This window comes from Sorex araneus, chromosome 1 (assembly GCF_027595985.1).
Source record: "Sorex araneus isolate mSorAra2 chromosome 1, mSorAra2.pri, whole genome shotgun sequence".
Taxonomy (NCBI): domain Eukaryota; kingdom Metazoa; phylum Chordata; class Mammalia; order Eulipotyphla; family Soricidae; genus Sorex; species Sorex araneus.
This window is the reverse complement of record NC_073302.1, coordinates 73,006,455-73,020,296: the sequence shown is the minus strand read 5'-3', so window position 1 is coordinate 73,020,296 and position 13,842 is coordinate 73,006,455. Positions and strand designations below refer to the sequence as shown.

At 41.8% G+C, this 13,842-nt stretch overlaps 2 protein-coding genes across 4 annotated transcripts in view; both read right to left on the bottom strand.

Moving 5' to 3' along the window:
* PIP5K1B (phosphatidylinositol-4-phosphate 5-kinase type 1 beta) overlaps nucleotides 1-13,842 on the bottom strand; it is a 354,670-nt gene that overhangs the window by 256,140 nt on the left and 84,688 nt on the right. The window lies entirely within an intron of this gene.
* Nucleotides 12,010-13,295, bottom strand: PABIR1 (PP2A Aalpha (PPP2R1A) and B55A (PPP2R2A) interacting phosphatase regulator 1). Its single transcript, XM_004600122.3, has one exon. It carries the CDS (start codon nucleotides 13,169-13,171, stop codon nucleotides 12,299-12,301), a length of 873 nt encoding a protein of 290 aa, XP_004600179.2. The 5' UTR covers nucleotides 13,172-13,295; the 3' UTR covers nucleotides 12,010-12,298.

The window sequence follows — 13,842 nt, the reverse complement described above, 5'->3', positions numbered from 1 at the left end:
ATATACACATATATATATACGTATTAGAGTGCCAGAGACATAGTTAAAGAGCTTACCTTGCACACAGCTGGCCCTGTTTTTATTTTTGGTACCCCACATGATCCCCTGTGCCCTGCAAGGAGTGATCCCTAAGTATAGAGCTAGGAGTAAGCCATGAGCACTGTTGGGTGTGGCCCAACTGTCCCCTCTCCCCCACACTAAAACAACCAAATAAATTTAAAATATATATTTTAACTCCTAAATGAATTATTTGAGTTTTAGATGGACATCATTAATTCTCACTTGCTATAAACTTCCTAGCTTCTTCCTAGCTTCTACTCTATCCTGGGCACAAGCTGCATGATTCTACAGGCCACAGGATTCTACTCCTGGCATCCTTCCTGGCAAATTCTTAGCATTTATTCACTTAATAATCTGCTAAAGAGTTGCTCCCTTTATATACACTTCTGCATTCTTATAGCATCTTGGAAATAGATCTATGACAATGCAACAGAGAATTACAACCTACCATGTTTGATTTATATGTGTAGACTTCATTTAGAACAGCTTACATTTTATTCTTCATTGTAACCCCAGCCCCTAGCTCAGAGCCAGGTCCATTGTATGCATTCACTGGGCAGTTTCTGTGAAAATAAATGACTAATTCATCTCTATTATCCCTTCTTCTGAGACCTATACATTGGTGAACAAATTTTACAAGCCTAGTATCATCAAACCTAGTATCATCGAATACATCGTGAAAGATTTATGTATCATTTTAAGTGCATGAAATAGAAATAGGTGGATCTGAATGCCAAAGTTCCTATGATGTTTTCATGAGAGCTGGAGGTAGAATTTACTGTCTTGTCTGACTTAGAAAATGTGGCTCACAAGCTGCCATGGCTATGAACATGGAAATAGCAGTGAGCTAAGGCTGAGAAGGATTAAAATTAACTAATTGCAGCCTCCTCCATCACCCCTTACAATATGCACTCCCCACGCTCTGACCTTCCTTCCACTGAAAGGACAGAACTGTAATAACTGAACTCGTGGCAATCCCACAAACCCTGAACTACAGGTCAGTTTAGTCTAAGAGATGAAGGGCTCAGAGGAACATTTTCTTAATATGATGATCAAAATTCTCTTGGTCACATCCAAGAAAAGCATATCTCAGATTCATGAGAAAATAAGCACTAGCAGTCACTTCTAGAGAACTCTCCTCTCCTTCCCCTTCTTTGGTTCACATAGTTTGAGAGTGCGCAAAACTAAATTGTAAGTAACATACCAGTTATTTCATATTAGAAAGGCCAAGAAAACTTTAGGTCTTTATATTTTCAAAATTTGTTCATATGTACACTGGCACATTAAAATGGAGGAAAAATAATGTAGTTATCCTAGACTCTAAATTAGTTGGTTAACAAAAATATGGCAGAGTCATAGTGGGTGAAATGATGCAGACATGCATTGTGTACATTTACTCTGGAAGGAAAAAGCAGTGCATGAAGTGGAATGTGCAGTATTATGCCTCTCGCTGTTTAATTACACGTGCACATTTAACCATAAAAAAAGTCTGGGACAACACACAAGAAAATGTCAGCAGTGATATTCCAGTGAAATCCACTTCTTCTAGCTTTGTTGGAATTTTCAAAAGCTCTAGCTTGACACTACATTACTTTTATCATTATAAAGTATGATTTGGTTATTTTAGCCTCTTTGAATTTTTTCCTTCTAATCTTTTATTCATATTAAAATACAAGGCTGATGAAAGGTTGCTTAAAAGTAAATGTCAGTGAAAGCTCCTCTCCCAGTTATGCAAAATTTTATTGTGTTAAAATGAAAGATGAAAGCAAAGTTCTGAATTCTGGGCTGGGAAAAGGTGAATGACAGGGAAAAAAACTCAGCAATTTTCATGAGTGTTCGGAAAACTACAAGGGAAAGTTGACTGACTTCACATAGCATCAAAGTTGCCTCTCCACTTCCTAGACTTAGCAGATTTTCAGTCTGGTAGATTTCCTACAATCTAAAATACCTGTTTGTGTGCAACAATGAAACCCATTATGACAAGCATATCATACTTTTCAGTGAACAAACATTCCATATTCCCAAGTATCACCTACCATCATTAATAAAACACTTACTGAGTTCTTTCTATAGATAAGAACTGACATTTGGAAAGATACATAAACCAATGTCCCTTTCTTTCAGGAAATTGGCCACAAAACAGGGATGATTACTTATATTACATAGTCTCCAGGTTTCCATTCAAGTTAGGTATTTTTTGGCAAATGATTCTTCCCTTATGCCTTCTAAAATCACTTTTGCTTTGGTTTAGTTTGAGAGCCATGCCCAGCTGTGCTTACTCTCGGTTCTGTGCTCAGGGATCACTCTTGTGAGGCTCAGGGGAACTATGTGCAGTGCTGGAGATCAAACAAGACTCAGCAGGAAAGGCAAGCACCTTACTCCTGTACTACCTTTCCTGCCCCTAATCTTGGCTACTTGTGATGCAGAAACTATGCTCATTGAATAGCTGAAAAGATCAAGGAACAGAGTGATGAAGGAATTTGCCTAAAAAAATCACAGAGCTGGGAAGTGGAAAGGAGGGTGAGGAATGCAGGTCAGCCAGAATGCAGAGGTGGAGCTTTGAACCTTGACACCCCCTCAATGCAAACACGCACACACAACTACAACAGCAACATAAGAGCTACCACAATGACTCAGAGGAAAACAATGCTACCTAGAGCCAGAAGCAAGAGGCTTGGGGGAATGAGCAGGACTGAACTGGAGGGTTGAGAAACAGATGCAGTGTCAGGAGAGAGAGGGTGCAGGAGCAGCCATTCTTCCCTCTGGGGTAAAAATACACTGTGGATGTCCCTAGTCCTCTTCTCTTAGGGACTCAGGCAAATGGTCCAACTCCTTCAAATGTCTCTGACACTCTTTTCTGATTAGAATGGAATTGCAGCAATCCAAAGCAAGGGCAGCTCTCTTATCATTATTGGTCTTTCTTCCCACTGTTGAGCAATACTTCTGAAAAGGGAGAAGGAGTAGGGGGGGGCAAATCTGTCCTTAAATAAAACATAAGAAGACAACAAACTACTTATAGAATTCAGGGGCCAGAAACAGAGTACAGCAGGCAAAGCACTTGCCTGCATGCTCCCAACCTGGACTTGATCTTAAACATCACATATGGTCTCTCAAGTTCTGTCAGGAGTGATCTCTGAGTGCAGACCACAGCTGGATGGGGACCCAAAACAAACAAACAAAAAAAAAACAAAAAGAAAAAACTCATAACACTCACTAAAAAGGAAAGTGCCTGGGTTAAGGAACTGGGACAAACTTAGAGAATAATTGTGTCATGAGAGTGGAACTAAAACTTTATTTATAAGTGGAAAAAGAGTCATCAAGAGAAATAGTGAGATGGGAATAAGATGAACCAGTCTGATCATGAAGAAACTGAATCAGTAAGCCTTTACCTTAAATAGTTTATTTACATTTGGAGTAAAAACATTGACTTAAGAGATTTTCACATAATAATGTCAAAATAAAAAAGTGAGAGAGAAATAGAGAGAAAGAGAGAAAGAAGGAAGGGAGGGAGGGAGGGACGGAGGGGGGAAGGGAGGGAAAGAGGAAGGGAGGGAAGAGGGAAAGCAGTTTTATTTGGTCCAGGTTATTTTCAGATTATGATCATATATATGTAAAAATCATATGATCATGTATATTGCAAATACCTTAGTAATAATTGATCAGTACAGAGGGGACAAGATAACCTTTTATTTTAGTGCTTTGTTATCCTCAAGAATCTAAAAAAGCCCAATCTCTTGACAGTTGATGCTGGTGCCGCAATTTGTGGTAAACCACATCCAAGTGTGAGCCATGATTGGTACACGCTGGTGTCAGTGTATTTAAACTACTCTAAGCAGGCTGCCACCTCCTCCACAGCAAGAAATGGCTCTCCAGAGGTGACCTGCAACTTACATGCTACTAATATGGTGCTTGATGACAGTCATCATCTTGTCAGATCATCTTCACAGACTCAGCTGCTCACTTCCATCCTCTTCCATGTTTTCTTCAGTTTCTAGGACATGCTCCTGCTTTTCTCGATATCCAAATTGTGCCCTCTCACAGACCTCTCAGGGATACAGAGTGCCCTGAAGTTCACATGACCTTAGTGATCTCATGCAGACTCTTAACTTTGAATACCATCACAGGTCCTGGACTCTCAATTGCACATTTCCTGCCCAGGCCTCTTTCCTAACTCCAGACTCAGTGAAGGCCTAATAAAAGTATCACGTACAGTCCCAAACTGCTCCCCTTCCACATTCATATGTCCAGGCTAACGTGATCCTGGTGTGGAGGGGTCCAGACAGACAGTACAGCTCGCAGGAGAGATCCCTGAGCACAAAGCCAGGAGTAAACCCTGAGCACAGCTGGCAGGAGGGGCGGGGGGAAGGGTCCCACGCTCATGACCCTACTTCATTCACAGAGTTCCATACCAGTTCATGAAAATTCCATCCTTCTCACTGCTCAGGTCCCAAACTTTGGGATTAACTCTTCTTTTCTGCCCACCTTAAAGTTGTCAGTGAAATACAACTTTCTATCTTTTTATCTTTTGAAGTTCTGCCCTTCATAATCTACTATCAACATAGTAAGAGAATCCCTTATACCTTGTTTTATTTTCATTAACATTCTAAGGCACTCATGATGATAGTCCAAGGAAAGGCTTGAACGCCAAAAGAAACACCCAATCCATCTATGATTTCCCCACTACCACCACCCCCATCACACCGCTTGTTTTTCTTTCCAAAAGACACCAGCATTCAATAGCTACTTGTTCCTGTGGAGTTCCAGTAATCCCCCTGGCATTGCAATAGTAAAACTGTTCTTTGTCCTTAAAACAAGGGACAGGGACTGCCTGAATTGCAAGAATGGTCACCTCAACCAGCCATTTTACTTTGTGAGGACAGAAAAGATCTTTCTTAATTGTCTTTCATAATATGCCTTGCTGGGCCAAGCCTTATAGGTTAGTTTGGTTTGGAAGACCATTTTAGGCAATTGGAAAGGAACCAGAATTGTCCCTGGCACTGATGCAGAACTGAACTCCTGCAGGTAAATGAAAGCAACAGGTTTGCTGTTCCTTGGTTTCAGTCAGACTGCCTTAGGATTAGTTAATGCAGGGTTTTCACATTTCCCTAAACAATTACCACGGAAGTTCAAAAACAAGTAGGAAACCAGGTATAAAGAAATCCTAGGTACAAATACCAAATATTCTTTTAGGGAAGCACTTGGACTTTGGAAAGTTGATGCAAAATCAAAGGCCAACACAGTCTTGCCAACTATTTGTTGAGGTGCCTGTGACTATTCGTACATGCACCATTTACAAACCTCCCTATGGAAGAAAACGACAGAGAAAAGGAAACGGGGTGTGAAATGGGAGAAGCTCAACGTGGCTCCAAGAACAGAGAGCAAGGTTCATAAAGTAGGTCAGAGGATGTGAGTTTTGTGTGTGTGCGAGTATGTGTGTGTGTGCACATGTGCGCTCCAGTGTAAATGTATAGCTGTGTTTGGCTTTAGTTGCACAAAATACAAGCATTCCATGTCATCTATTATTTTCACAATGCACATACTGGACTGAAAGTTACTTTTGAAGTGATTTCTGAGTACTGAATTTTTAAAGTGGTACTAACCTTTTGGAACAAATTGTAACTTTCTATTGTTTCAAAATATCTGAGGAAGGATCAGGACAATATGAAACCATGAGTCTAAGCACAAATTCCAAAGAATTTTCATAGGAAATGTTCCTTCTTAGGCCCTCTAACTTACCAGTGAACTTTTTATACAGTTAAAAGAAAAAAAGTTTCATAGATTGCTCAACTGTTGTGATTTTAAAACACTGTCCTCTGAGGGCAAGTTTCTTGAGCAAAAAGATGGCAATCTTATAATTTTTGTAGGTAGTAAAGCATTGGGGATTATTTTTAAAATCTGCTGTTACCGTTCCTTTAAAAGTCATACATTAGTTGGGGGAGAATGAAGTTCAAAATGATTTCCACTTCTGTTTTTTTCCAAGTGACAATCTAAGCGGGGGAGACCAAGTATAACAGACAGAGCGGTGCAGTTACAAAGAAATTTGAAATTTATTTGAGGTGTACTTATTTCAAACAGTATGCATATAACTTCTGTATCGCTTAATGTTTTTACTTATTTTTCTACAAAGTAATCTTCTGATAGGTTCCATAATGGTAGTAATAACTAAAGTCATCATTTTGAATAAATATATCATTCCACTCAAAAATAGAAGTGGCAGCACTTTGCAATCTGGGGAGAAAAAAGAGCAAAGGTGTTCCTTCAAATGAGGAAGAAGGCATCTGTTTATAAGATATAGTCAAAAATAATCCACAGGATTGAGTAGAGAGGGCTACAGAGGAAAGTCATTGGGGTACGGAAATAGGTACAATGGTGATACATGTGGTGCTGGAATTATGTGCACGAGAAACCATTAATAAAAGCATTATAAACCATAGAACCTCTGTAGCACTGTCACTATCATCCCGCTGTTCATCAATTTGCTTGAGCGGGCACCAGTAACATCTCCATTGTGAGATTTGTTGTTACTGTTTTTGACCTCAGTTTAAAAAAATTTTGTAATGACCGAAATTCAAATGGAAAAAATTAGAAAGTTATAGGGCCCTGTGTACTCGGTTTTCCCGTCTGTTAACTGGGAATCAGCATAGCACCTATCTGAAGTAATTGTCAGGAGGATTAACTAAGCTCATACGTGAGAATCTCTGCAAACAGTGTGGGGCCGGGCAATACTGTATACACAATTAATGTTAGTATTAATTATTAGGTGTACCTCCCATGACACATTAGTTATTAGATCAGCTTTTTCTTCCTTTCTGGGGAAGACAAACAGCGCTGAAGGAATCACAATCATATGAAAATCTTGGCTGCCAAGTCATACCAATCCTATTTCACAGAGGGAGTTCACTGAAAAATCAGCTCTGGATTTCTGAAAATCAAAACCCAATAGAGAACCAGTGTTTATTCACAGAGGAACCAGTGTTTCTGACCACAGAAGGATTACAACCCAGAAAGGCCTACCCTAGACCTGTTCTGCCTTATCCCAAGAGCTGGACTTGAATTAAAAGGTGCAAATCACAGAAGGAAGTGTCTCTCACAGAACAAAGATGCGGTCGTTGAAAACATCTACTTCATGAAATCTCAATTGCCTTGAAGGGAGAGAAAGTACTCTTTTGACAGTGGGAGCCTGGGTTTCAGCACTCAAGAATGACAGAGAAGATGCCTCAGCAAGTTCATGCTAGATGCCAATGACAACAATTGCCACCATCATCATGACAACGGGAGCTGACTCTTGGACAGAAACTGCCTAGCATGGCTCTGAGGATTTAACCTACACTGATCCATTTAATCCTTACCACAATCCTTACTCACCATCACAGTACACTACCTACTTCTCTTTTCTGGAATCCTGAGCAAGTTACTTTAACTATTTGCCTTTGTTGCCTCGTTTATAAGATGAAGATGATAACAGTATTCAGATGATATCGATAAGAAAGGAATGAAAGAATACATTTGTTTAGCATCTGGAACAGAGGGGCTGGAGCGATAGTACTGTGGGTAGTAGTGCCTTGCAAGTGGCTGAACTGGGTTGTCTCTAGCACCTCATATGGCATTGGAGCCCACCAAGAATAATCTTTGAGTGCAGAGCCAGGGCTAAGCCCTGAGCATTGCTGAATTGTGTCCCAAAACAAAACAAAAGAATCCAGATCAGAGCCTGACACAAGCACTTTCAACTCTTAGGAGGGAAAATGGGGGGCATGAGCTGGCACTGCATACCCAGCAGTGCACAGGGCTCATTCCTGGCAGTGCCTGGGGGGCCATATGCAGTGCAGGAATCAAACCTGGGTTTGTCACATAAGCCGTGTTCCTTAATCCTTCTACTATGTCTCCAACCCAAGAAAATGTTTTATTTAAAGAACAAGCGAGGAAGGCACAAGGAGTTTTGTCTTGGCCACAATGATTACTAAGACTCAATTTTTAAAAAATCAAATAAGTGGAACTCAAAGCTTGCTGAACTTGAAATGATTCTCTGAACAGAATAGTCCTGAGAAAAATCTGTGCAAAACTGCAAGTTCTACAGAGATCAGGCTGCCTGCATACTTTGTACTGCCTGATCGTAAATTAAGACTTTTCCATAAAAGGTGACTCTACCATCCCCAAGGTCTTTTGACTACACTTTTAGAAGAATCCTTATTTGCGTCACCACTGGGCTTTTTACCTTGTACCCACTTAACCAATTCCCAAACTGAGGTCAGTCCAATTCCCGTCATTTACATCTGCTAATCCAACAGCAATCTGGCACCCACTGTTGTTATTCAAAAACTATACACTTACCCTTCAGTTACTACTTTAGAGTTTCTATAAAAGTGACACTGAATCTTCATTTCACTCACACTTCCAGACATACTCCTGCCCCTTAAATATCCTAGACTCTGCAGTAACTAGAAAATAGCAGTTTTCTCAATACCAAATCTTCCCACTTTTCATATACCTTCCTTATGCCCCTAAAGTTCAGCAGCAGCAAATCAATTCAACATTTACTGATATCTTTGCCTTCCCAATCTCTTTTCCATTTCAAAATAATGCGTCTAGTCCACCTTTTTAAGGCCAACTCTCTTCTATCCCCTGATACAACTTGGGAGATGTAAGCCACATAAGCCCTTTAGTCACCATTCTAACAACTGTCTATAGACGTGCCATCAAAAAAAAAAAAAAATCTCAGCCCTGTTTCTCTCGTAAGCCTTCACCCTTTCTCCCCATTTCTCTGCCAAATATTTTGAGAGGTCTCTTGATGAGATACAAAAGCAGCTGGAATAGCGTTTATCACTGAAGACAACCTGATACAGGACTTTAAGGATTACAGTAAACCATTTAAAAATGCTTGCTTCAGTTTTAACACCCCACAACTATGGATTTGGTGACTGATTATTTTTTTCCATTTACATGATTTCAACAAACATAATAAAGTAAATTATGCCATACAGGTCTGTTGGGTATACAAATTGTACTTTCAGCTTAATGTTGATATGTGCTTTGGGATTTCTACCATCAAGTTTGTACATAGTAGTATTAATACCTCAAAAGTAATTCTTCATGAGCTAAGCCCTTACATTCTACAGAAAAATGAAGTTTTGATAATGCAAATTGCCTACATAAATGCCTGTTTCTTAAAACTTATTGCCTATGGAGAAAAATAAGCTTATGGAAATAGGATTTCTCTGTACCTTTAAGGGTAAGAAAAATTTAGCAAAAGGATCTAAAAGAGGAAAGAACCTGTAGCTAAAGAGGGGCATAGCAAACAAAGGAAGAATGAAGTAAGGGCCAGATCCCACCGGGCTGCCCCAGCAGGTTTGAGATATTTTGTTATCTACCCAGACAATTAACAAGATGCAAATCAAATGCTTTAAGTAGATGGAAGGATCAGATATGCAATTTGAAAAGGATCACTCCACTGTTCTATGGAGAATGAATGGGTTGCTGACTGCAGTAAGTATGAAGGGAACAGGTGGCATTCAGGAGACCAAGATAGCCTGCATGAGGGTGGCTAAAGAGATGAGAGCAAGGTGATCCATTCCGACAGATAACATCAAGACTTGGTGAACGACTACATACGGGGGAAGAGGGGAAGAGAAATGTGAATGACAGGTTGGTTTCCTAAGTTATACAAACATACACGGAAGGGGAGAATAACAGATATTGGGCAAACTAAATCACCTAACATAAATTACTTATGGGAAGGGAGGACAAATTTTCCTATGTACGTATATAGCTTAAATACCTACACTATTGAACTATTTTGATAATCAGAAGGTATAAATTACTTCACAGCAAAATTCACGTGCAGTAAAAAAAAAAGCAAGCATTTGCTTGAAACGGATAACAGGTAATGACTGAGGAAAGGAATGACATTTTTTAACATTTAGAATGGCATTTAGAGAGAAGGAAACAGTCTATTCAAAAGGTTAAAAAAAACATATTAAAGAATATAAAGTTGTCAGAATTTGGAGGGTGTGTACTGGGGACAGGATGCAGGAACGATTAAAGCTGGTTTAGAGGACAGTCAATTAATGAAGAAGCTTATTAATACCTTAGATTTTTTTAAAGCAAGCACCCCAAATCGTAAAAAATGGGGGAACAGTCTCAAGCAAAAGAGTAAAGAAAAACTAAGTTCATGTTTTAGAAAGATCACTTTTGTGGCAGTGTGAACAGCTACAAGGGAGGAAAAAAAGATGGAATGGGAGACTGAGCAAGCCAAAACTGAAGATACAGTGGGACACTCAGGACAGAGGAGGGAGAGACTGAAGATGCATCTGAAAATTAGAGGGGTTGGTGATTAAGGAAGTGACAGTGAGAAGGGCAAGTCAGGTGCTTCTCAAAGCCTCAGCTTCAGAGAACTAAATCATCATTACACGAATCTAGTTTAACTCAAGAGCTGGTTCAATGAGAAAATAATTTTGTTTGGAAGATACTGATTTCAAAGGCCTCTGGAAGCAGGTTAAGGTGGGAGAGTTGGAATAGAATAGGCTTGAATTTGAAAATCAAGATCAGGACTAGAACACATGAACACTAGTAGCGAGAACAGAGTATGGAAACCTACGGACACCATCTTACCCTTAGTGTTATTTCAATGAATTCTTCAGGTAGCTCTCAAAGTTGACCAGTTCCATTTATTCTCATAATTGTAGGAATTCCACATAGTAAAGTCCCTGTGGACAATAACTTTAAAAGGCAGATTTTTTTCCCCTTGATCGCTCTTTTAATGCCCTTATTCCCCACCCTCATGCTATTCCACTTTTCTGCCTCTTAGTCTGGGTAAGGAAGATATGAGGTATAACAGGGAAGTACGAGTTTTAAAAGTTATTTTAAGTGTAAAAGGCAAAGAAAAAAAAGTCACCATCCAACCTTTGAGAAAACCTAAGTTAAATGATTTACCTAGGTGACTGTCCACTGATTTTTCTCTTGCAAGTCACTGGCCTTAATGAACTGACATCCCCCAGCCAGTTCCAGTTATAGTTTTTACCAGCACTTCCTGAACAATCTCATAGTTCTCCTGCTGCTCAGTCAGAAATACAAATCACTGTACCTTTCTCTAACTGATGATGCCCTAGTTTGATGGGAGGTGGAAAGGAAGGGCCTGTTGGCAAGGAAACAACTGCTTCCTTCCTGAACAGGGAAATCCAGGAAGGTGGCAGTGGGGCACAGCAAAAAACAATCATTGGTTAGTTGCTTGGGCTCCTTGTTGGTAAAGATTACCACTGAGGCGCAATTAGAGTAAATTGATGATTGAGAGAGGATTATTTGCCCAAGAGCTTTGCTTATAGTTAACAAGGCTTCCCATAAATTTTCTACATCTGAACTGTTTTAAATTTGCAGCAGCTGAAAGAATCTTGTCTCAGCCTATATACAGTGGGCTAAGACTGCAAGGCACTGTCCCATTTCAGTTTAGAATTATAGGCAGGAAAATTAACTTTCTGACAAAAACAACAAACAATTCCACATCTCTACCTTATCTGTAGTTACATTTGATGAGTTAATAAAATTATTCAATTTTCATTAGAAAATATTTTTCTTAGATGTTTACTTGTATATGCTTAATTTTAAAAAGACTTGTTGCAAACTTTATTTTGTTCTTTTTTCATTTCTTTTTTCCTCCCATCCACTCTGTACCCAGAAAATTTAATATCCAAGGATTCCTGGGTAATGCAGACAACCACTGAATTGATCTGTTAAAACATCATTTTAAAAATTGCTGTAAATAGATAAGGTATTGTTCATCAAATAGAAATTAGCAATCACTGATAATAACATTAAAAATTAGTGTGGGCATGAAGTATGAAATTTTAAAACATCAGTTTACTATGCTGATTAATTCAACATTTATATTTCATCAGAACTTAATAATCCCATAAATAAATAGAGCTCTCAATTATTTTAAAAAAATCAAGGGATAACATATGTATTTAGACATATTAGCAGCGTAAAGTTGTATGCTTCAACACACTTATTGGGAAAAAGTCTGAAAATATTACTACACTAAATTCAAGGGTATCTGCAGGAATCTGACATAAAAGTTCTCTACAATAACAACATTTCAGAAAATTAAAAAAAAAAAAGGAAAGGGGTCAAAAGGGAAAAGCCTCCAATGAATCCACAAAGTTCAGTGCTTGCTCCAGCTTGAATTTTTTTTTTCCCCTCTGTGGGGGGGAAAGATAAACCAAACAAGTCTCGGGATGGGTGGGTGGTGTCACTTAGATGAAAGTTCATCTACTGGAATAAAGGGAGAGGCCGCTTGGGCAGGTGACACAGGCGAGTCGGTGGTAGTGCTGACTTTCGCGGGTGAGTTACACGAAGATCCAGCGCTGCTGCTGTTTCCATCCAGGGTATCCGAAGACACACACACGCCAGGGTCTGACAGCTGTGCAACGTCAGAAGAAAGCATGTTGGTGATGCCCTGGAAGAATCTCTTTGGCTGATACTCAGTTTCCATTTCACATTTTCTTTTTAATGGTCCAAGCACACTTGGTCGAATGCAATTGATGGGGCTCTGGCTTCTCCGCGTCGTGAATCGGGTGGTTGGGCTGGGAATGGGACTTGGAGGCAACCCGTTGCTACTCACAAAACTTTGCAAGGAGGGTGAGAAACACTGCTTCCCAATGCCCCGGGTGGGGGACGGTGCTGGGGACACCGGAATGAAATCGATGCGCTTCGGAGAGGCGGATTTCTCCACGTCGTTGTCACTCAGGCTGAAACTTTCCTCCCAGGAGTGGCTGATCTGCATTGCGGTCTGCACCTCGCGCTCGTGGACCGTCTCCCGGTTGATCAAGTCCATGCCCTCCTCCTGTTTGATCTGGTGCAAGCGGCTGCTGTGCATGCGGACCGGGGAGGCCGGGAGCAGCAGGCCGTGGCGGTTCGGGAACGTCGTGCTGTTCCGCCTGGCGCTAGGCGCCTCGGCCTGGAACACCGGCGAAGTGTCACTGAGGCCGTGGATGAGGGGGGCGCTGTTAGACCTCCGGAGGCCCCCGCCGCCGCCGCCGCCGCCGCCGCCGCTCCCCTCCGCCGGGCCCCCGCCCGTACCCGGAGGCAGCTCCAGGTCGAGCTCCATCTTCTCCTGAGCCATGTCGGGGGGCAGGGAGGCGGGGGCGGTGCTCGATCAAAGACCTAAGACTGCCATTCCCCGCAGCCCTGGCCCGCCGCCGCTGCCGCCGCTGCCGCCGCCGCCGCGCCACCGCCGCCGCCGCCAGCGCCGCCGCTGCGAATCTGTCAGCGGGCTCGCGCCCGTGCGCATGCGTGCCCCTTCGCGCAGGCGCCCTGCGCGGTCTCGCCCAGCGGCGCCCGCTTACTGCGTCACGGCTGCGCCGCGGCCCCGGAGGGAGGGGCGAGGGGCGCCCGGAGCAGCTCTTCAGTGTTTTTCTTCCGCGAACTCGGCCGGAGCGCGCAAGCTCTCTTTGTAACTGGGTTAATGAAGTTTATGTTTCCCGGAGTCTATACCTGATAAAAGCAAGAGCTCTGAAAGAGAGCTTGCTGGCTAAGTGGGATTGGAGCGGGGCTGGCCCAACCGGAGAGAGCTTCCCGGAGGAAAGGGCACCCTCCTGAGAGCAGAGCTGGCGTGTGGGTGCGGCGGGTGCAGAACCCAGCGGCCCAGTGGAGTAGCTGACGCCAGCAGCCCAGGGGCAAGAGGGAGAAGGGTGGCGCTCAGTGCAGGGTGAAATGGCTTGTCTCACAGCACAACTAAGGTTTCAGTCTGTCTGCGTTGGAGAGGTGGACAGTACAGATTCTGTTTTATTATCC